The sequence below is a fragment of the Mustela putorius genome, unplaced genomic scaffold (genome assembly GCF_011764305.1).
Source record: "Mustela putorius furo isolate JIRA1106 unplaced genomic scaffold, ASM1176430v1.1 tig00003853_pilon_pilon_pilon, whole genome shotgun sequence".
Lineage (NCBI taxonomy): Eukaryota > Metazoa > Chordata > Mammalia > Carnivora > Mustelidae > Mustela > Mustela putorius.
This window is the reverse complement of record NW_025422005.1, coordinates 33,422,506-33,445,801: the sequence shown is the minus strand read 5'-3', so window position 1 is coordinate 33,445,801 and position 23,296 is coordinate 33,422,506. Positions and strand designations below refer to the sequence as shown.

Genomic DNA, 23,296 nt, shown 5'->3' with positions numbered 1-23,296 from the left:
TCACTAACGGAATTAAAATAAAAACTAAAAAAAAAAAAAAAAAGATACATACGAACACACATACAGTGGAATATTACTCAGCCATAAAAAAGAATGAGAGCTTGCCATTTGCACATGGATGGACCTAGAAGGTATTATGCTAAGTGAAATTGTCAAAGAAAGGAAAATACCATGTAATTTCATTTACAGTAGAATCCAAAAAACAAAACACAAACAAGTGAAAAAAAAAAAAAGTTAATGCAGAGAACAAACTGATGATTTCCAGAGACGAGGTGGGTGGGATGATGGGTAAGATAGGTGAAGGGGATTAAGACGTACAAACTTCTAGTTATAAAACAGTCACAGAGGGTGGCGGTGACTCAGTTGATTAAGTGTCTGCCTTTAGCTCAGGTCATGATCTCAGGGTCCTGGGATCAAGCCTCAGGTCTGGCTCCCTGCTCAGTGGGGAGTCTACTTTACCCTTTCCCTCTGTCTCTGCCACCACTACCTCACCCCCCGCTTGTGCTTGTGCTCTCTCTCAAATAAAATCTTTTTTTGTTTTTTTAAAGATTTTATTTATTTATTTGACAGAGAGAGAGATCACAAGTAGACGGAAAGGCAGGTAGAGAGAGAGAGAAAGAGAGAGAGAGAGAGAGAGAAGCAAGCTTTCTGCTGAGCAGAGAGCCCAATGTGGGACTCGATCCCAGGACCCTGAGATCATGACCTGAGCCAAAGGCAGCGGCTTAACCCACTGAGCCACCCAGGCGCCCTCAAATAAAATCTTTTAAAAAATTAAATAAAATAAGTCACAGAGATGAAAAGCACAGCATAGGGAATACAGTCAATAATATTGAATAATGTATGATGACAGACGGTGATCACATTTATCATGGTGAGCACTGAGTAATACATAGAATTGTCAAATCACGGTGTTGTAGACCTGAAACTATTATAACACTGTATGTCAACTATACTTCAAAAATAAATATTTTTTTTAAAAAACCTGCTTGTGGATTGTATCAATGATACAGAAGTGCAGATCTCAGTGGAGTGACCAAATGCAATTAAGCAGTTCAAAGAAGGGGAAGGCAGCAGGAGGGCAGGGGTGGGGAAGGAGCTGAGAAGCTTAGGAGCAGGAAGAAGGCCAGAGCTAGTTAGCTCAGTGCCTGTAGAACTGTTAGAAAGGAAGTAGCAAGTGTGTTTGTTTTTGGAAAGAGGGAAAATGTTGTTTTACAAACGGGGAAAAACAAGAGGCTGGAAAGGGGATGAGTTCCTTAAGGTCAGGAAAAAAAGTTCAGGGGGCACCTGGTTGGCTCAGTTGTTGAGCATCTGCCTTCGTCTCAGGTCATGATCCCAGGGTCCTGGGATGGAGCCCTGCATCGGGCTTTCTGCTCAGCAGGGAGCCTGCTTCCTCCTCTCTCTCTGCCTGCGGCTCTGCCTACTTGTGATCTCTGTCTGTCAAATAAATAAATAAATAAATCTTAAAAAAAAAAAGTTCAGGACTCAGACCTGCCTATCTGGAGCTAAGACTGCATTGCCTTCGGAGAGACATTATGGGCTTATCTCCATGGGGCTTTAGTGGTGTCAGGAATTTTGTAGATCCACTAGTCTTATCTGTATGTGGTGCATCCTCCCCATCCTGGCACCATACCCATATTTTACAGATGAAAAAGCCAAGGCCCAGGGAAGGGATTTGCCTGAGACCACAGTTGGTGGGAAGCCAGGTCTGATTCCCAGTCAATCCAGTGCTCTAATAAGGACTTGAATGAGTTGTATGAATATGCTTAGAGGTGAAACAGCAATAATAAAGATAATAATGGGTACCATTTATTGGCCATCTATTAACTACTGTGTTTAAACATTTTACACACATTATTGACTTTAATCCTTAGTCCCATAAGGCAGATATCCCTTTCCCTTTTTATAGAAAAAGAAACTGGGTCAGAAAAAGGTTAGAAACTTGCCCAAAGGCATACAGCCAAAAATAAATAGCAGAGCCAAATTATCTGGCTTATGCCTGCACGTCTAACCATATGCTAATGCTGTCCCAGAGAGAGACCGGAAAAATCACATTTTCATTCACTACCTTAGATTGGCTCTGATGATGACAGGGAAAAATCTAGGGTTTTTAGCCCAAACTTATTATTTTTATTATTTTTTATTTTGAAGTATTATTACTTTTTTTTTTTAAAGATTTTATTTATTTATTTGACAGAGAGAAACCACAAGTACACTGAGAGGCAGGCAGAGAGAGAGAGAAGGAAGCAGGCTCCCTGCTGAGCAGAGAGCCCGATGCGGGACTCGATCCCAGGACCCTGAGATCATGACCTGAGCCGAAGGCAGTGGCTTAATCCACTGAGCCACCCAGGCGCCCCATATTATTACTTTTTTATTTCCAATTACATGGATGACCAAGGGTTGGCAACAGGGGGACCCTGAACCTCAGAGAACATAGAAGAGGCTTCTTAGAGTAAGGCTGGTCAGTGCCTTAAATGTTAAGTTAAGGAGTTTGGACTTTATCTGCTAGGCATTGTGGAATCAGTGAATTTCTGCGTAGAGAGGAGCCAAGCAAAACATGCCTGAACATAGGATGTGGCCAATAAGCTTCTGGAGTAAGGGTGACTAGAGGAAAAGAAGGATAGGGTTATAAATAAGGGGATGACCTCAGGGAATTCATACATTTTAAAATAAAGGAATGAAAGAAGCCAGTGGAGATTATCCTGACAAGGACCTTGAAGAGGGAAGAATTCTAAGATATGCAAAATGGTCAAGAAGACTGAAGACAGAGAAGGTCAGATTTGGCCACTGACAAGTAAATCATCAGTGACCTTGGAGAGCGAGCTGGATCAGAAAAGTGTGTGCTTGGGGGAAGGGGCTGCAGAAAAAAGGCTGGGGATGGGGAGAGCGTAGAGGCAGCAAGCATGGGATATTTGCGTGAGAAATTTGGCACTGAGAAAGGGGCAGTGCATGGGAACCTAAGGGAACCAGTACCAAGAGGCTGATGCATGTTTGAAGGTGAAGGCAAAAGAGCCAAGGGAAATGAATGAAAGTGAGCAAAGGCCAGCTGATAGAACAAGGTGCCTGGGTTACCTCACCCAGGAAGAAATGGGATAGAAAACACAGGGAGCTTTCCGGTCTAGGAAAGAAAGATCACTTCCTTATACACTGAGGGAAGGAGAACAAGGCTTTAGAGATGTGTAATTAGAAGCCAAGGAACTGGTTAGGTGGAAGACTCCCACCTAAAGGACTTGAGTCTAGGAAAGCAAAGGGCATGGAAGGAATAAAATATAGGTGGCATCTAGATGGTAGACCAGCACAGTTGGGATGATAATAAAAATAGCTCAATAAACATTGAGTATTGACTATGTGCTTGGTATTATTTTGATACTTTTAATCCTAACATAGGGAAAGACTAGATGAAGAAGAGGTCAGCTGCTGCAGAGTGAAGCTGGAGATTTAGGGGTATGGAGTGGGATGAATAGGAAGATCAATCTAGAAGCACCATACAGGTTGAGTTTAAAGAGAAATCCTGGAGGCAAAGATATTAGTTAGAAGGCTGTAGCAATAGTTCAGTGGAGACAGAGGAGATGGACCCTAGGAAGTAAAAGTGGTCAGGACATGATGGCTGAGTGAGTGACAAGATGAGAAGTTCAGTGGTTTGGATCTCAATCCTCGTCTTGAGTCCCTAGCACTGCAGTCGGAGCCTTGACCATGGCTAGGGGAAGGAAATGTGGAACAATGAGTATATTGGATATCCTCCATCTGTCCCACTCAGGCCTACTCTTCCATCCATCTCTACCATGGCCTGTGCCTTGTGAGGCTGAGGTATAGGGCTTATATCAATGGATTCCCTTGGGTTGGTTTCTGTTTGGATTCCACCAATGGAAGGATACTATGGATTAAATCCCCCCCCCCCCAAATTCATATATTGAATTCCTAAGCTCCAGTACTCCACAGTGGAAACTTATTTGGAAAATAAGATCATGGCAGATGTAATTAGTGAAGATGAGGTCATTTGGGTGAGGTCATTTAGGTCATTCAATCTAGTGAAACTGGTGTCTTTATAAAATGGGGAAGCTTGAACACAGACATACAAGGAAAATGCCATGTGACGATAAAGACAGAGATGAGGGTGATACATCCTCAAGCCAAGGAATACCAAGATTGCCAGGGAACCACTAGAAGCTAGTGGAGAGGCATGAACAGACTCTTCCTCACAGCTCTCAGAAGGAACCAACCCTAATGACACCTTGAACTTCTAGCCTCTAGAACTGTGAGATAATACATTTCTGTTGTTTAATCCACCAGCTTTGTGGTCCTTTGTTAGGGCAGTGCTGGCAAACTAATACAGAGGAGAACAGAGGGTGGAGGGAGAGGGGGTCTAAGCTATGTATTCCCCTGAATCCCTCGCTACCATGTCCTCACAGTTTGGCTCTCTATCAAAGGTCACCACTCCAGTCAGGCAACCTTCTCTTAGAGTGACTCTCTAGATCTAGTAACCACAATTGCCCCTTACCCCTGGATACCTAGGGGTGGTACCAACTCCCAGTTCTGGTTAGTCCTGGGGTACTGCACTTTTTCTTCAGGGTTTTCCTAAAACCTGCCTTATCTTTACAAATATGCCCTTTATTAAACTCTCATCAAGATGCCCAGTTTGAATGTGTCATCTATTTCTGCCAAGACCCTGATTAATACAGTGGGTATGTCTGGAGCAAACAAAAAATACCATATTTTTGTGAATTTGAATGAGTAAGGGGAATCCATAACCAGAATGGCCCAAGCACATTCTTTTTTAAATATTTTATTTATTTATCAGAGAGAGAGAGAGAGAGAGAGAGAGTGTTTGTGTGTATGCATGCACAAGGAGGGGAGGCAAAGGGAGAAAGAGAAATAGACCCCTTACCAAGCAGGGAGCCCAAAATGGGGCTCAGTGAGGGGCTTGATTCCAGAACCCTGAGATCAGGACCTGAGTGGAAGGCAGACACTTAACTGACATAGCCATCCAGTTTCCCCCAGCCTAAGCACATTTACTGCTGCAAATGAATGGCCTAGAGGATGAGGGCGCTTGCCATAGGGTGAAGATAGCACTATCCAGAAAGATTTCCTTCATTTAGAAAACATTTATTGAAAGCCTACTATCATGCACCAAGCACTGATCTTGGTGGTGGGGAAAGACAACTAAATCACAGCCCTGGCCCTCAAGGAGCTCACAGCCTAGTAGTAGGAGACAGACAAGTAAACAGTTATTTGCATAAAGAAGCACAGGGATGACAGAAATCAGGGCTGGAGATAAGAACTTTGAGGTGGTCAGCTTACAGGAAAGGCAGTGGACTCTTGAGTAACTACAGTAATTAAGGGGTGGGAGAGATGCCAGGATAAGAGAACAGGAAGGAATAATTACAGAAGTTCAAATATAAACATACTATGTCCAAGGCACTTAGACTAGCTCACTTATCCTCTTCACAACTCTGTGAGCTTCTGGCATTATCCCTGTTTTATAGATGAGAAAATCAGGGTACAAAGACTTTAAGTTATATGCCCAAGGTCACACAGCTAGCAAGTGGGTAAGAGAGGAATTGAACCCAGCTCTGACTCCAGAGTTTATGCTTTTAACTACTCATATACTCAGAGCCAGGAGAGAGGGTGATACTATAGAAGCCAAGGTAGGAGAGAATTTAAAGGAGGAATGAGTAGTCACGATGACAGATGCCACAGAGAGATCAAATAAATTGAGGATTGACAAGATCCTACCGGACCTTGCAATCACAATATTTGATGTGAACCCTGCCCGAGTTGTTTCCTTAGCAAAGCAGGGGAATGAACTGAAGCTGTCTGAAGATCAAATGGGAAGTGGGGATGTGGAGATGTCTTTTCAAGGAGTGGAGCATTAGGGAGGAGAGAAAAAGCAGGTGAGTTAGAGGAGCTTAGTCAAGTGAACCTGGCGTGAGGAGGGAGAGTCTTGGCTTTATGTCTGCAGCAGTACCAAATATTGTCAGTGTCAGGGAGTCCAACTATGAGGACAGACAGAGGGGGATGGACGTGAGGTCCGAGATGTTTGTGTTGAGGGGATGGGGTGGGTAGGGAGGTTGGGAAAAGAGGTCTGGCCAGTTTGGATCTGTCCAGAGTACGGGGAGAGAGGGCCCTGCCAGCAGCTCAGAGGTAAGTAGGAATGGTTGGCGATGTGGGTGGTGCAGTAGGACCCCGACTCAGCCATGGGTGGGCACACACACAGGGGCATGGTCCCCAGGCAAGAAGGGGGCAATCCTCGGTAGTCCATCTGGGTCTGGGAGGAACACAGGGCCATGGAGATCTTCTCTGAGGACTTGGGTAGAATTTCAAGGGGGCTGGGTTCCACCTCCTCAAAAGCATCCGAGACTGCAGCCTTGGGCTGGGAGAAATGGGGGGAAAGGATTCTGGATTAGAGCAGGTGCAGTGGGGAGGGGAACCTGGACTATACAGGAAGGAGGGTTAGCTGGGCATAGGGCCCCAGGATGGTAGGCTGGTGGGCAAGGGTCTTGGAAAAGTGTGCTATGGGGTAAGGATCCAACTCCAGGCAGGGCTGATGCTGGAGACTGGAGAAGGGAATTCACTCACCGGACTCAGCGCTGCAGTATCCCTAAGGTACTGGCCTAGGACCCGGTGCAGGTCTGGAAGGGAGGGCCACAGGGCATGCTTCAGGCTCCTTGGGGAGAAGGAAGAGGAGACTGGGTCACAGGAGTGAATTGGGAGGGAGGAGGAAACCACTGAGGTGATGAGGGGTTGAGCCTGAGGTTAGAGAATAAGGCTTAGAGAAGCAAGACTGTAGTCAAGGCAATAAGATAAGGTGGGGGGGCATAGGTGAAAAGGAGGGAAAGGGGAGTCAGGGGTGAGGGGTTCAAAAAGCGGTTTGAATGTCCTCAAATACCCCTGCTTCAGGGTCTTTATGCTTGCTATTTTCTGCACCTCTTGATTCGTTCCCTCATTTCATTTAGGTCTCTGCTCAAGTGTCATCCTAAGAGAGAAGCCTTCCCCGACCGCCATGTCTAAAATATTATCACCTCCTTTCCCAGTCCGTTTCCTGCTCTGCTCTATTTTTCTTTATAGCGTTTGACTTACTGTATACACATTATATTATCCCACAGGTTTGTGTTTGTCTCTATCAATCCACTAGAGTATCAACTCCATGAGAACAAAAACTTTGTTTGCTCAGTCCTCTATCTCTGGGAGATAGAATACTGTCTGGCTCATAGTAGGTCCTCAAGAAATTAGTTGAGTGGGTAAATGAAGAGAACCAGAGGGGCTTATTACTAAGTTACTGGGAAAGGTGGTCTCTCTGGGAAGAGTATAGATTAAGCTAAGTTGTGGGACCCTGCAATTCTTTAGGCTCATATTTCCACATGGAAAGACTTCAAGAACAAGATTTCAGGGTTCTTCTGTGACCCTCACTCATATCTCTCCAGGGGAGGAGTGATTTATCTGGCAAATTGGGGACCAGGAACTGAGTTCACCTGGTTCATCATCTTCCTCTTCTACCCCAACTTTTTTGTTGGCTCTGACTACTTGCACAGAGGTTATAGTGTGGTCTGCTTATGCAGAGGAGTGAATCAAAGAAGGACATGTTCAAGGAGAGATGGGAGCATAAAGAAGGGACACCTAACCTAGTCTAGGGTCACCAAGGGAGGCTGCCTGGAGGAGTTGCCTTCTGAGATGAGTCTTTAAGAACCAAGAGATGTGGTGTGGATTGTATCCTTGTGTGTGTTTGTTTTGTTTTACTTTTCTATCCTCATGTTTATAACTTCCAAAGACATTTCTCTTCAGCCTTAGTCTTGAAGCCACATAAACAAGTCATTAATAACATTTTTTTTTTTTTTATTTATTTATTTGTCAGAGAGAGAGCGAGCGAGAGCGAGCATAGGCAGACAGAGTGGAAGGCAGAGTCAGAGGGAGAAGCAGGCTCCCTGCGGAGCAAGGAGCCCGATGTGGGACTCGATCCCAGGACGCTGGGATCATGACCTGAGCCGAAGGCAGCTGCTTAACCAACTGAGCCACCCAGGCGTCCCTAATAACATTTTTTTAAGGGTGTGCTATTTGGCAAGCACCGTGCTGAGTGCTGAGGATTTAAAGATGATCACGTAAGGTAGAGGGAAGACATATAAAGAAATAAATCCCGGGGCGCCTGGGTGGCTCAGTGGGTTAAGCCTCTGTCTTCAGCTCAGGTCATGATCTCAGGGTCCTGATATCGATCCACCCCCCCCCCACACACACACATCCAGCTCTCTGCTCAGCAGGGAGCCTGCTTCCCCCTCCCCTCTGCCTGCCTCTCTGCCTGCTTGTGATCTCTCTTTCTCTGTCAAATAAATAAATGAAATCTTTTTTTTTTTAAATAAATAAATACTATGAAATGCTACTGGTACTGTGATAGAAGTCTGTACTGGGGCACAAAAAGAGTAGCCAATAGGGGAGAGTTCAGGAAAGGTTTCTAGGAGTTGGTGGAGAAGGTTATTTAAAGATAAAGGGATAGAAGTCATGGAGGGAACATATCCCCAGCAAAGGGAACACCGTATGCAAGGCACTGAGAAGTAAAGCCAGGGGGCTTATGGAGGAATCACCAACAGTTTGGCGAGGCTGATGCACGGGGTGGGAGGGAGTGGAAAGGCTGGCAGGGGCCAGATTTTACAGAGCCTTGTCTGTCATTCCAGAGTCTGGACTCTATCCTCGGAGCTAGTAATGAGACTTAAGGAGGGGAGTGAGAAGTTCATGTGTGCTTTTTAGGAAGATGATTTGGGTGGCTGTGTGAGGCCAGATTGAAGCGGCTCTGTTTCAGCGAGCCCGGTAGTGTTTGTAGGGCTAAAAAAGGGGACCATTGTTCGAGCGACATTTAGACATTTAGGAGGTGGAATGAGCAGACGAGGCGGGCCTGCGGAAAAGGGAAGGGAGGTGCCTAGAGTCCCGGTTTGGATGATGGGTGGACAGCAGCCCTGTTACTGAGATGAGGAGCCAGGAGGTGGGGTTGTTTGAGGGGTCTCGTAGAGCGGGCATGTTAGCGTGTAAGGAAGCGGTGCGACTCCCAGGGGAGACGTGCAGGAAGTGGCTGAAGCCACAGGTGTGGACATGCGGTCCTTGGTCCTCGGAAGAGCGAGTGTCGTAGGGTAACCCTGGGAAGCTTGTTTAGAGGCCTCCGGCCCCACCCGTCTCCTGAGTGACCGGGGCGGTACCTGTAATGCGCAGGAAACTGCCACCTCAGCACCAGCAGGCCCAGGAGGGCGCTGAGGCCCAGCACCACGAGCAGAGCGGTCACCAAGGAGATCCAAGCTAAGGGACAATACTAGTCAGACTTCTGCAGCCCCCGGCCGGAGCCCCGCCCCCGGGCCCGCCAGACTCCGCCCCTCTCATCCCCCCCCTCCCCGCCCCCCCTTCGCGGCGCCGGCGCCCCTCCACTCGCGCAGCCGCAGAGCGCCTTGCTCCCTGCCGGGCGCTCACCGGAGTCGGAGGTGGTCTCTGCTCGCACCGGCTCTGACCAGGCGCTCCAGGGCCCTTGGTAGGTGGGGCCGTGGAGCCTGGCGCGCAGCTGTAGGCGGTAGCGAGAGCGCGGGCGGAGCTCCAAGGTCTCCCGCTGGGCCCCGAGAGGCGGCTCCAGCACCTGCGCAGAGGGGGAGCGAGCCGGTGGGCCGGCTCCGGGCGGCGCGGCGCCAGCGTCAGGGCCTCTACAACCTGGCATCCTTTTGGCCAAAGGCCTACTGCTCTGAATCTCCGGGGGTCCGTCCCAGAGAGCCGCCCCGACACAATAAATACATGCATCCCAGAGAAAACTGGCAAGATAGAGCCCGACAGAGAGACGTGCTGACCTTAGAGAAAGGCGCCCCGACACACACGCGCACATACACGCTAGCACGCGGACCTCATCTGCACAGAGAACTGACCACTCATCCGGACACAAATGCATTCGCACACTGACCGGGGCACGCGGACATCCCGCCAGAAGTGCTCCCCACGATCCAGGTCAGGCCACGAAAACCCCGGGCACATTCAGATACTCAGGGCCAAGCGGACTGTTCACAAGTAACATGCATCCAGCTGTGGGTGCTAGGTGCTGAGGGGCAAGGACAGATTCCAAGCAGAGGGAACAAGCATTGTGTGAACAAGAAGGGAGACTAGCCATCAGGTAGCAAACATTTACGACGCGCTGGTGATCATGCCAAGCACTGGGGAAAAGGATAGATGAAAACATGGTTCCTCGCAAGTCCAAGGAGGACCGCATGCAAACCAATAAATAATTACAAGTCATTAGTGCTATAATGAAGATTTAAGTAAGGCAGGATAGGAGCAGGAGGAAGCATGGCATGCTGTCTGGGCTGCTTGATTGGGGGTTAGAGAGTAGTTCAGTGTGCTAAAAGCACGGATGGTCAAAGATGAGCTAAGGCAATGGTAGTAGGGATTTGAGGACTGCTAGTACAGTAAACCGAACTTCAGTGTTGGTGAATGGAGGGAAGGGACAGGGGAAAAGGAAGAAGAGTTAAGGGTGATTCCAGGTTTGGATAACTGGTAAGGGGTAGAGCCACTGCCAGAGAACAGAGAAATTTGAGGATGAAATACTGTATGGTTTCACTTTATTAGGTTCAACAACAGTCAGAACTTAATCAATGGTGACGTCAGAACAAGTGCTTACCTTGGGGTATGTGTGGCTGTAAGGGGCATGAGGAACTTCTGAGGTGTAGACATAACCTATATCTTGATCTGGGTAGTGGTTAAATGTACATGTACAAATTGATCAATTGTATATTTAAGATCTATGTATTTTCTTGAATGGAACATACCCCAGTGAAAAGGTAAAATAAACTTGGGGAGGAAGATGAGTTTAGTTTAATTTTGGATATACTGGGTCTGAAATGCCCCCGAGGGCTTTTATGCACACTGTCTGGTAAGAAGTTGTATATACACGTGGTTAATGAGAATAAAGTAGAGAAAGTAATATTTAACGAGTGTATATTGAGTACCTTCTATCTGCCAGCAGCATGCTAGATATTTACATACTTAATTTTTGTCACAATTCTGGAAGATAGATAGTTGTGTCTCCATTTGACAAAATGGAGACTTCCAAAGTTTAGGTAATTTACCTAGGGCATAGAAGTTTCTTTCCATTTGGGTGTTCGAATGGTAAGTTTGGGCTGGTAAATGCATAGTCATCAAAACTCTGAGTACTTACCTAGGATGAGCATGTATATTTATCGAGCAGAGAAGGGAGTCTAGCATGGGACTATAGGAAGAACAACAGATTAAGGAAGGGTGGAAAAAGAGAAGCCAGGAAAAAGGGAGACGGTTCAGCCAGACAAGTAGTATAAGAATTGGGAGATTGATAACCCAAAGGCAAAAGAAAGAGAAAATTTTAAATGGGAATAGTCAGCAGTGTCAAATGCCAAAGAAAGATTAAGATGCCAGTTGAGTCAGATCCACACAGATATAGAAACCCAGACAAAGACACATGGATACCTTCACTCTTGATAACAGACCGGATGAATCTCAGGGGTACTCTGTGTAGTGAGGCCTGTGGGCATTTTTTCCTTGATCGTACCTTCCAGTCTTGATGGCCTTCTCCTGTGTAGCGGAGCTGATAGCAGGTCTCTTGGGCTCCCCAGGATGATGGGTGTTGCCATTCCACTTCCAGCTGCCCACTGGAGACCTCCCTCCAGTGCAAGTTTGGAGTGGGGATGAGCACTACAGGGATGCCAGCAGGGACTGGCCTAAGCTCTTCTGTGCGTGTGACATCATGCCACTAGGGCAATGGGTCAAAAGTGCCAGAGCCGGTGATCCTGGGCGTGGGGTCCGTGGGAGTAGGGGCAGGAAGTACATGGGAGGAGAAGGGAAGGAAGTTCTTACCAGCCTGGTGGATCCAGAAAGGGGAGCCCAGGTAGCTGTGAACAGCACCCTGGGCTGTGGTCACCTCCACAAGGATGTGAATAATGCTGTCGTTTCGTGACTTGAAGTGGCAGCGGGAGAACTGGGAGGGCTGTAATCCTGGATTTTTCTCCTCTTCACACTTCTCCCAGATGGGGTCCCTAAGAATCATGCCCATAGAGTCACTCAATTGAGCCTAATCCTGATAATTCCCATCCCACAAGGGATATGACCTGTAAGGATTATTATCTAACTCCTCCCATGGATGGGCTTCCAAGGCTTTCTGTCTTCCTGCCGTGATGTTTTGTTTTCTGAAGCTGACTTTGGTGTCCAGCCTCTTCCTCTTGAGGAAAGAGCTAGATGATTCATGGTCACAGCCTGGGCTCTAGAGCTCAGGTCTTGGCTTGGTCTACAACTCTGGTACACAATTGATCTCTGCTCCCACTTCTTCATCTGTAAAAATGGGTTAAAAATCCTTACTTCACAGGATTGTTTCAAAGAGCCTTCATCTTTCTGGTGCAAAGGTCCTCACATTTTTAATCTCATACAGCAGGCCTGTTAGTCACCTCTCTGGGTTATTCTACTATTAAATGATTACAACAGCCTCCCATCTGGCTTTTCTGCCTTCATTTTCACCACTCCCTTGTGGAGTTTGTTTTCCACATGGTCACCAGAATTCACTTCCAAAATTTTAATCTGATAATGTCCAGAAGAGATCACAAATCTGTCCATTTGTTTGACTCTTTCCCACGGCCACATTCCATGAGCCACCTCTGTCTCCAGCCTAGAGTAAGGCCAGCTTCTAACTGGTGACTCTGCCACCTTTCCTTCTTCATCATTTCACAGAGAAACACACCTTTTTTGAAAGAAAAGTAACATCACATCACTCTTTTGCTGGAGATCCTTCAGTGGCTCTCTGAAGGCCCCCTTGAATGAAATGTAAGCTCCATGCAGGGCCCGATATGGTTTACTTCTTCCCTATCTGGCCATTCTCTCTCCTACAATTCTTACTCCAGCTTGCCACTTCTCACCTACATGGGCCTTCTTGCTGTGCTGTAAATATGCCCCACGCACTGCCTTTGCACTACACCTTGCCCTTGATTGCTCTGACTCTAGATCTCCATGTGACTCATTCTTTTTTTTTTTTTTTTTTTTGCCATTTAGGGCTCCTGGCATTCTCTGACCACAGAGTCTAGATTAGCACCCACCCCCCATCCTTCCACTTAATCTCTATCATATAACCTGTTCCGCGGTCACCTTACTTCTTTATCACCCCTCGTCCCCCCACCCCCCAACTAAAATGGAAGGCCCCAACAATGTGGAAACTTTTTTATCTGTCACTCCAGCCCCAATCCCTGGCACATAGTCACCCTCAATGATTGTTGACTGAATAGATGAATCATGTCTCCTTCCTGATTATAATTCCTAAATGGCTAGCTCTTACAAAAATTATTTATTAATGTATTTATGTATTTACTTCTTTATTCAACAAATAATTGATACTATGTGGCAGACACTGCTAGGCAGCATGAATACATAGAAGAATAATCAAGGAGCTCTCATTCCAGTGGGAGAGGCAGAAAAACAGATAGATGGTATTTTTCTGTGGTGTGTTCGGGCTCCTTTGGGGAGGGGTGGGTATCAAGAAGAATAATTTAACCCAGATGGGGAGGGTCAGAGAATACTTCCTGGACAAGGCAGTGCTTAGACCAGGTCTTGGACTATAAATAGGATAGGCAAAGGGGACAGACAGGCAACCCAGGCACATGCTTGTGCATAGATAAGAGATAGGGTGCTTTGGGGGGAGTTCTAAGTGGAACAGAATGCCCTTAGCTTAGAGGGCCTCGTGCTGAGTGGTAAATGGGAGAGGGCAGACTAAGATCATGTCTGATCTTATGGCCTTCCTGAGGAGCTTGAACTTAATCTTGTAGTAATCACGGAAACATTTAGGGACTTTATTTTTTTTTTATTTATTTTTTTTATTTTATTTATTTTATTTATTTATTTATTATTTTTTTTTTTATTTTTTTAAAGATTTTATTTATTTATTTGACAGAGAGAAATCACAAGTAGATGGAGAGGCAGGCAGAGAGAGAGAGGGAAGCAGGCTCCCTGCTGAGCAGAGAGCCCGATGCGGGACTCGATCCCAGGACCCCGAGATCATGACCTGAGCCGAAGGCAGTGGCTTAACCCACTGAGCCACCCAGGCGCCCCTATTTATTTTTTTTTAAAAGATTTTATTTTATTTATTTGACAGACAGAAATCACAAGTAGGCAGAGAGACAGGCAGAGAGAGAGGAGGAAACAGGCTCCCTGCCGAGCAGAGAGCCCGATGTGGGGCTTGATCCCAAGACCCTGGGATCATGACCTGAGCTGAAGGCAGAGGCTTTAACCCGCTGAGCCACCCAGGTGCACCCAACATTTAGGGATTTTAAACAGAAACTTGTCATAATTAGCATTGTACTTTGGGAAGATCACTGTAACTACAATTTGTGGGAAAGAATTTGTGAGGACAGACAAGACGCAGGGAGATCCAATAGGACACTTTTATGGATGAAGGCCCAGAAACAGGGTGGTGACAATGGAGGTGGAGAAAAGGGATACTGAAGAGGTAGAGATGATAAGACTGTTTCTGATTAGACCTAGAGTGTATGGAAAAGGCAGAAGCCCATGGAAATCACTATGTCAGGCTTGGAAAATTGAGCTGATGGTAGGATGGAGGACAATAGGAGGAAGAGCGGGTTTTGGTAGAAGAAATGATGATGTCAGTTTTGTTCCCCTTTAATCCATTTGTGGCACTTCTAGGCTATGGAAACCTATGCATTTTTTAAAAGGAATCAGTTATGCCTTTTTGTAATGGGCTCCAAGACACATTTTTAAGTAAAAAAAAAAAATAAGTTGGCAATTATATATATAATGTGTTCCAATTCATACTGAAAATGAAATGTTGTGTATAGACATGAGTAAGTACATAGAAATACTGGAAGAGCACATTAAAACTGTTAATGGTGTTTTTTTCATTATTCATTAATTTAGCAATTTTTTTTTTTTTTTTTTACTAACTGCTAAGTTCCAGGCACCGTGGTAGGTAAGAATACATTAATGAGTAAAAGCAGATATTGACTTCACTCTTAGGGATCATGTATGTTCAATATCAGCCCCTCTCAACTGGAGTTCTGAGACAGAATGGTTATCAATGAAATAACCACATAAAATATAAATGTAAAATTGTAACTATGGTAAGTACTTATGAAGGAGAGGTAAATGGTACAATAAGTATGTGTAATAGTGCTATTGGACCTGATGAGGAAGATCGGGGAGGGTTCCCTGAGAAGGGGACATTTGAGTTGAGATCAGAAGGAGGGCTGGGTGGACAGCATGCACAAAGACCCAGAAGCAGGAGATAATATGGCAAATAGAAGGGGACCTAAGAGTCATAGAGAGGAAAAGGCAGCATAGTGTAAGATGAAGCTGAAGGTATTCAGGGGCTGAGACTGTTAGTACTCTATAATGCCACAATAGGGTTCTTCTTCTTCTTTTAATCCTAAGAGCTGTAAGAAACTATCAGATTTTTAAAAAAGATTTTATTTATTTATTTGACAGGCAGAGATCACAAGTATGCAGAGAGGCAGGCAGAGAGAGAGAGAGGAAGCAAGCTCCCTGCTGAGCAGCTAGCCCAATGTGGGGCTCGATCCCAGGACCTTGGGATCCTGATCTGAGCCGAAGGCAGAGCCTTAACCCACTGAGCCACCCAGGCACCCTGTTATTGCAGATTTTTGAGCAGAGAATGTTATGTTCATTTTTGCACTTTTAAAGATCACTACTCTGGCTCCTATGTGGAGAATGATTTGGAGAATTTAAGAGGTGATCTTATAATACGTGTCCTCAGTAGCCCAAGTGAGATACCATGATGGCTCGTACTAGGGGAATGGCGGTGATGAACAGAAGTGAACAGATTCTAGAGATATTTAATAGGTAAAATCCATAAGACTCCGTAACTTTCTTATACCATACACAGAAATAAATTCAAAATGCTTCAGAGATGGGCGCCTGGGTGGCTCAGTGGGTTAAGCCACTGCCTTCGGCTCAGGTCATGATCTCAGGGTCCTGGGATCGAGCCTCACATCGGGCTCTCTGCTCAGCAGGGAGTCTGCTCCCCCCCTCTTTCTCTGCCTGCCTCTCTGCCTACTTGTGATCTTTCTCTCTGTCAAATAAATAAAATCTTAAAAAAATATATGCTTGAGAGACCTAAAAGTGAGGCAGGAAACCATCAAAATCCTAGAAGAGAACACAGGCACCAACCTCTTTGACCTCGGCTGCAGCAACTTCTTACTAGACTCATCGCCAGAAGCAAGTGAAACAAAAGCAAAAATGAACTATTGGGACTTCATCAAGATAAAAACTGCACAGCAAAGGAAACAGTCAACAAAACTAAAAGGCAGCCTTCAGAATGGGAGAAGATATTTGCCTATGCCTTATCAGATAAAAGGCTAGTATCCAAAATTTACACCCAAAAAACAAATAAGCCAGTCAAGAAATGAGCAGAGGACATGAACAGACACTTCTCCAAAGAAGACATACAGATGACTAACAGGCACATTAAAAGATGTTCAACATCACTCATCATCAGGGAAATGCAAGTCAAAACCACAATGAGATACCACCTTATACCTGTCAGAATTAATAACACAAAAAACAACAGGTGTCGGTGAGGATGAGGAGAAAGGGAAATTCTCTTAGACTTTGGTGGGAATGGAAACTGGTGCAGCCACTCTGAAAAAGAGTATGGAGTTTCCTGAAAAAGTTAGAAATAGAAGTATCCTACAACCCAGCAGTAGCATTACTAGGTATTTACCCAAAGGATGCAAAAATACAGATTTGAAGGAGAATATGCACCCCAATATTTACAGAAGCAGCACTATCAACAATAGCCAAACTAAGGGAAGAGCCCAAATGACCATTGACCGATGAATGGATACAGAAGACATGGTGTGTGTGTATATATGTTCCATATATATATATATATATATATATATATATATATATATATAAGGAATATTACTCAGCCATCAAAATAATGAAATCTTGCCATTTGCAATGATGTGGATGGAGCTACAGTGTATTATGCTAAGCAAAATAAGTCAAAGACAAATACCATATAATTTCACTCATATGTGGAATTTAAGAAACAAAACAGATGAACATATGGGAAGGAAAAAAAGAGAGGGAAGCAAACCATAAGAGACTCTTAATGATAGAGAACAAACTGAGGGTTGATAGAGCTGGGCAGAGGATGGGCTAGATGGGTGATGGGGATTAAGGAGGGCACTTGTTATGATGAGCACTGGATGTTATACGTAAGTGATAAATCACTAAATTCTACTCCTGAAACCAATATTATACTATATGTTAACTGTCTAGAACTTAAGTAAAAATTTGATTAAAAAAAAACAAAAAACAAAACCCTAAGACTTGGTTTTAGATTGGATATGTGGAGAGTGATAGATTAGTGAGGTGCTTGGTGGTAATTCTTGAAGGCAAAGTTTGGATTGGATTTGATAGTGGAGAGGTGCAGTATGTATTTGAGTAGGGGAAGACCATTCAATGTTTGAGTTTTTAACAAAGGTGTTTGTCAGAAGAATTGCGGGTGAATGAGAATGTAGATTGTTGCAGTGGTCTAGGTGATATAGTCTAGGTCTAGGTGGTATGATTAAATCTGGACTAAATCAAGTCATCCCAATGGGGATGGAAAGAAGTTGAGAAGGTAAAATACCTATTGGAGAACATGAACATGGAGGGCAGTTGGTTTGAGGACAAGGGAGGGGAGTGAAGAGGATCAAGAACAATCAGTCCCTTTCTGCATGATCATGCCTCTCTCCCATGACATCAAGCTCAATCATAAGTTCAGCTCTCACCTGTCTCTGGGGCAGCACCGTGCCCTGCTGTGGAAGAAGAAGCCTTGGGAGCTAGCATGGTCCTGTTGCTGCCACTGACAGGTAACATTCTTCAGGTTCAAGGTAAAGCACTGCAGTCCAATTTCCACTGAATTAACAGAAGAAAGTCCCATCAGGGCCAACAATTCCCACTCTGTAGGGTAGCCAGACTATCTTTACATACTTAACTTGGAATATTTACCCCCATCCTTTGTTCTCTCCCTGAATATAGTTCACTGTGTCTGTCCAGAGGCAAGTTTGGGGTTATTAGGAAGGACCATGGTTTTCAGAGCTTCCATATCGAGTCCAGACCTCTCTAGAGTTCTTTTCTATCTCCTCCCCATCTTTCCATTCTTTTGTTGACATACCTGCATCACCAGGCAGGTCCACGGTTGCAGGGAGGGACCAGGAACCCCAGGAACCAAGGAGGGAGACCCCATCGGGTTGGCTGCGCAACTGGAGCCAGTAGGATTTACCAGGCTCAAGCCCTGAGATGAGGCAGCTTCCACTCTTCACTGTTAGAGATGAAGCCTTGGGAGAAGAATCCCAGCCTCAGAATCTAGGTCTGCCTCAACCAAGACAGCCTCCATCTCTTATATTTGAAGCCCCACAGCATACCTGTGGAAAGATGGCCAGTTCCTCACTGGATAGATAATGCACACAGACTAGGGGCCAGGCCAGTGGGTTTCAGGTGGTGTCCAGAACTTTTTAGGCCTGAAACACTCAGTTTTGTGGGTGTGAATGACCCAAAGTGGGAGATACCTAAATAGAAATCACTCCCAAGCCCAAACTAACTTTCCAAGGACCAACCCAGTCTGGAATTCCCAAAGTATGGAATCCCCTGGGCAAATTTTAGGGTAGGAGATAGGAGGTGGGGCAGAAGGCCAGGATACTTCTCTAGTTGGGGACGTCTGCTCTGGTCCATCCTGTTGGGGCATCATGGGCTGAGCACATGGAGGCTGGTGCAGAGCTGGGACCAGGTTCAGTCTCTGCAGAACTGGACAGCAAGTTTCTGTGGGCAGCAGCTGCATGACTGTGGGACCAATGGAATTCCTGGGATCCTTGGGGCCATAGCGAAGTTCATGCCTCAGGAAATCACTGATTTCGGGAGCTGGGGTCTCCCAGCTGATCTGAAGTTCCCCTGGCTGGATCCCGCCTGAAGCCTTAATGATATCTGGGGGAGCTGGCAAACCTGGGGGCAAGACAGGGTACACCAGAATTCTCTGAGTGCCATAGCCGATGGTTCAACCCATGGACTGTAGAGAGGGGAGCTGCACCGGGTTTGGGGGCAGCCCCTGGATTCTAGAAGATCACAGGCCACTGTTCTCTTGTAGGCCAGGGCAAGGAGGTTCCTTATCCCGTTTTCCTTTCCTCATGAGAACAGTGACCTCACTGCAGCTTTGTTAGACTCAGTGCTTTCAAGAACAGGGATCTCTCCATCTCTATATCCTTGTCACCCCGCACAGTTTCTGACACATAGTAGACACATAGTAGGTATTCTATAACTGTTGAATTACTCAACGAATAGGTTAATGATGGGACAGGAGCATAGGTTTGTCTCTGGTGTGAAATGAAATCTAGCTCTGGATGTGAAGAATGATAAGGGGGTCTCGAGGTGCCTCTGGTGGTCTGGTAATGAAGGGCATCCACATTGCCCTAAAAGAGCACAGATCAGCCTGATCCTAGGAGCTGGACTGAGGACAGCAGATAGAGGGGCCACGTTGACAGGAGGATGGCCCTTACCCACACTATCCACAAAGAGCACACGCTGGGTCAGAGTCTGGTTCAGAAACACGTTCTTCACCCAGAGGTGCAGCGGAAAGAAGAGGCGAACTTCATCCTGGGCTGGAAACTGACACACGTATCGGGTTCCAAAGGGGGGCACACTCTTGAAACTCAGGGGGCAGGCACGGGGCTTCTCCCTGTGGGCATAGGAGAAGTCTGCTCCACCTACATGGCCACCATGACATCATGGGCCCAAACCCAACTTCGATTTCCATTACTGCCATTTTTAAACTCAGTGCCTAGCATAGGTGGGCTTAGGGATTATGCAGGGACCAGCACTGGGGCCATCCAAAGTGCGTCTGTTCATTAAATGGTTACTGAGGGCACGTACTTGGAATAGTCTCTGATAGGGCCAAAGGCAGGGAAGCTACAAGAGCTGGGCTCAGCAGAGGTAAGGGCAGGACAGACACAGGGGAGCATGACACAGCCCAGCACATACCCTGGGTAGGCATACAGCAGCTGGTATGTTCCATTGGGTGCTGCCTCTTCCTCATCCCAGAAGCAAGTGAGGTCCTCAAATGTTCGAGAGAAACAGTTCAGGGGCTCTGAATCCGAGGCCAGAAAGGAGGCATCTGAGGAACAGGTAGTGAGTTGAGCTTAGGGTGCTCCCGCGCATGTTTATGGGCAAGAGTAAAGGGGCTGGGGGGAGCCTCCTACCTTGCACCCCACCCCAGGACTCCCTCTTCCTGGGAATAGGTGATCTCCACCCTCCACACACCTCACCTTTGTTGGTGACTTGTGCCAGATTTTGGGGGGCCAGGAGGAGGCAGGAGGTGACCGCCAAGAGGGCCCAAGAGGGCATCTTCTCCGGCACTGTGTGCCTGGCTTAGCCCATCCTCCCCTCAGGAAGCCGGGCCCCAATCCCCTCCCAGACCAGCCCCTCAGGTTCCTGTCAGATACAGCCCCACGTCCTGTCCCTGTCCCTGCCCCTTTGGGGCCCATTCAGACCACACTGGGGCCAGAGGCCAGGGGAGGGGGAGTGGGAGTGGGCAGGAGGGGAGGAGGGATTTGAAAGAGAAGATATAGGCCTTTTGGTGGGAGGGAGATGGGGGTCATCTTTTTGACCGTGAACCAGGAGACTGAGCCTCTGTATGTGACTACGTCAACTAATATAGAAGGGTGTATTATTAACAAGAATAACATTTACTGAGCACTTACTAAGGACTTCATATCTATTCACTCAGCTCATCCTCCCATTAGTATTATTTCCACTAGAGAGGTGGGGAGACTGAGAGGCGGAGCCATTAAAAGATTTGCCCAAGATCACAGACGTACTGAGAGGTCAAGCTCAGGAGGTCAAGCTTCAGAGCCTGAGCGTCAAGCAGCTACGCCATGCTGCTGGAAGGTGTAGTCCATCAGGAAAGGACTGCCTCACAGACATAACAAAATGGTGGTTGTTTCCACTCGAATGGCTTCTGTAACTTTGGGCACAAACACATTCTCTCTGGAACTGGACGTGCACCCTCCCTTGTGGGGAGCCTCCAGGGCTGCCTCTTGTCCTTTGCTACTCAAAGTATAGCCTGTAGACTAACAGCAGCAACATTGCCTGGGTGCTTGTTAGAAATGCAGAATCTGGGGTACCTGGATGGCTCAGTCAGGCGTCTGCCTTTGGCTCAGATCATGGTTGCAGGGTCCTGGGATCGAACCCCGCGTTGGCTTCTCCCTGCTCAGCGGGGAGCCTGCTTCACCCTCTCCCTCTGCCTACTTGAGCTCTTCCTCTCTGTCAAATACGTAAATAAATAAGATCTTTTAAAAAATGCAGAATCTTAGGCCCCACCCCAGACCTACTAAAACAGAATCTGCCCTTGACCAAATCTCCAGGTGATCTGAACACCCATTTAAGTTGGAGAAGCACTGGTCTTGTGGCTTAGCTATGCTCATCTTCTTCACATCAGTAGCAAAAGAGAAGGCATGATGCCTTGTCTGAAGCCCGGGCTGCCTCCTGGGAGTGCTATACCTGTGGGTGGCTTTTATGCCATCTCTCACAAGCCCTGGCTCTTGCAGGGATAGAAGGACGTGTATGAACTCCTCTAACGAGACCCTCCGGCCTCAGCTGGGGCGACCATCGCTGGCTCTACAGGCTAAGTGGCCTCCATGTCAACCTTTTCTCCTCCTCCTGAATTAATGTTACTTACAGAGGGATTTGGGGGAGCTGGGTGGGCAGGGAGTAAATGGAAATGCTTCAACCTTGGGACGTCTTAGTTTCTCTGGCTCTATTTCTTCTGCAAGAAGAGCCTGAGGCCAGGCTCGTCCTGATTCCTGTCCAGTTCTTGGGTTATAGGGACCAGCTTCCTCTGTCCAATGGGGATGACTTTGGAGCCCTCCCCCAGCCCCCTATCAAGGGCCACCCAACCTCCAGGTCAAGCGAGAGGGGAAACACATTAATGTTCACACACTCCCAATGCTTTGATGCTCTGTCTATGCGGATGACTTCAAAATTAGTATCTCTAGCTGTGGCTTGTCCTGGGGTCCACACTGGGATCACTACCCACCAGCTTGGAATCTCCACGTGCACGTCTAATGGGCAACTTATACTTAAGATGGCCAAAGTCAAACTCTCTCCTTCTTTTTTTAAAGATTTTATTTGTTTATTGACAGAGAGATCACAAGTAGGCAGAGAGGCAGGCAGAGAGAGAGGGGGAAGCAGGCTCCCCCGCTGAGCAGAGAGCCGGATGCGGGACCCTGAGATCATGATCTGAGCCAAAGGCAGAGGCTTAACCCACTGAGCCACCCAGGTGCCCCAGAGTCAAACTCTTGGTTCTGGTTCCCACCCCGAAACCTGTGATTTTCTTTTTCCTCTAGTCTTACCTTCCTCTGTAAATGGCACTACCGATTACTCGAGTGATCAAACCCGAAACCTCAGTCCTCCTTGATTCCTATCTTTCTCTTACCCTACATTCAACTTACTAGGAAATCCTATTTGATATTCTTTCAAAATGTACCCTGAATGTGAGCAATTTTTACCACCTCCCGCCATCCTAGTCCAAGTCTGGACTACTGCCGCAGCTTCCTAGCCGCTCTCCCTCTTCCCCTCTTCCCCCCAGCAGCCCGCCCTCCAGTCTTCTGCAGGACAGAGGGAGCTGTATAAAATGCAAATCCAACTTCTTCCTCCCCTGCTCAAAACCCGCTAATTGTTTCCTACTGCATTTAGAATAACATCCAAATACCTTCTCAAGGCATACAAGGTCCTGCCTGGGGATACAAGGTTCTGCATGATGTGGCCCCTGCTTACTTAAATCTCATCTCCTACTGCTGTCTTCACTCTCAACCAGCCACAATAACCTCATTGTGTCTTTCATCTCAATCCTTATCATGCTCAACCTTTCTGTAACATTTGATATTCTCCTCCTTCCTTGGCTTCTACAAAGTATCACATTCTCCTGGTTTCCTCCTACCCCCTGGAACATTCCCTCCCAGTTTCTTTCTTTCTTTACTCTTTCTCTCAAATGTTGTTGTTCCCCAGGTGTCCTTGCTCTGCCCCTTATCACCCCGCACCCCCGAGAGATCTTGTGGCTTCAGTTCCATCTATAGACCAATAACTCCCAAGACTGTGCCACTCTCTTGAACTTCAGATTCTGAGCTACTTATTGGATTTCTATTTGTTGTTCCGTAGACACTTCACCTAAATGCACCAAGTCCCAAATGCAACTATCACTGACTCCCATACACCCTTCCCGATTTTTCTCTTCCTGTGTTTTCTGCATCTCACCCTAGGTTCCTGGGCATCT

The 23,296-nt window shown here is 46.6% G+C and overlaps 1 protein-coding gene across 1 annotated transcript; it reads right to left on the bottom strand.

Moving 5' to 3' along the window:
* Nucleotides 1-5,079: 5,079 nt before the first annotated feature.
* On the bottom strand, nt 5,080-20,410 carry MPL (MPL proto-oncogene, thrombopoietin receptor). The gene is made up of 12 exons (XM_004740590.3): nt 20,292-20,410; nt 20,008-20,140; nt 19,527-19,705; nt 18,677-18,975; nt 18,152-18,314; nt 17,766-17,892; nt 11,833-12,011; nt 11,528-11,670; nt 9,439-9,598; nt 9,174-9,270; nt 6,574-6,661; nt 5,080-6,367 (listed from the first exon to the last, which is right to left on the bottom strand). The coding sequence occupies exons 1-12, from the start codon at nt 20,368-20,370 to the stop codon at nt 5,978-5,980; spliced, it is 2,037 nt and encodes a 678-aa protein (XP_004740647.1). The 5' UTR covers nt 20,371-20,410; the 3' UTR covers nt 5,080-5,977.
* Nucleotides 20,411-23,296: the final 2,886 nt, after the last annotated feature.

What these genes read in the sequence shown, in the direction of transcription:
- MPL (XM_004740590.3), bottom strand. Translation starts at nt 20,370, where the DNA reads ATGCCCTCTTGGGCCCTCTTGGCGGTCACCTCCTGCCTCCTCCTGGCC. An exon ending in AAGGCCATCAAGACTGGAAG is followed by an intron (nt 9,599 to 11,527) that starts GTACGATCAAGG and finishes CCCTCTGCGCAG; the next exon opens with GTGCTGGAGCCGCCTCTCGG. An exon ending in AGAGACCACCTCCGACTCCG is followed by an intron (nt 9,271 to 9,438) that starts GTGAGCGCCCGG and finishes ATTGTCCCTTAG; the next exon opens with CTTGGATCTCCTTGGTGACC.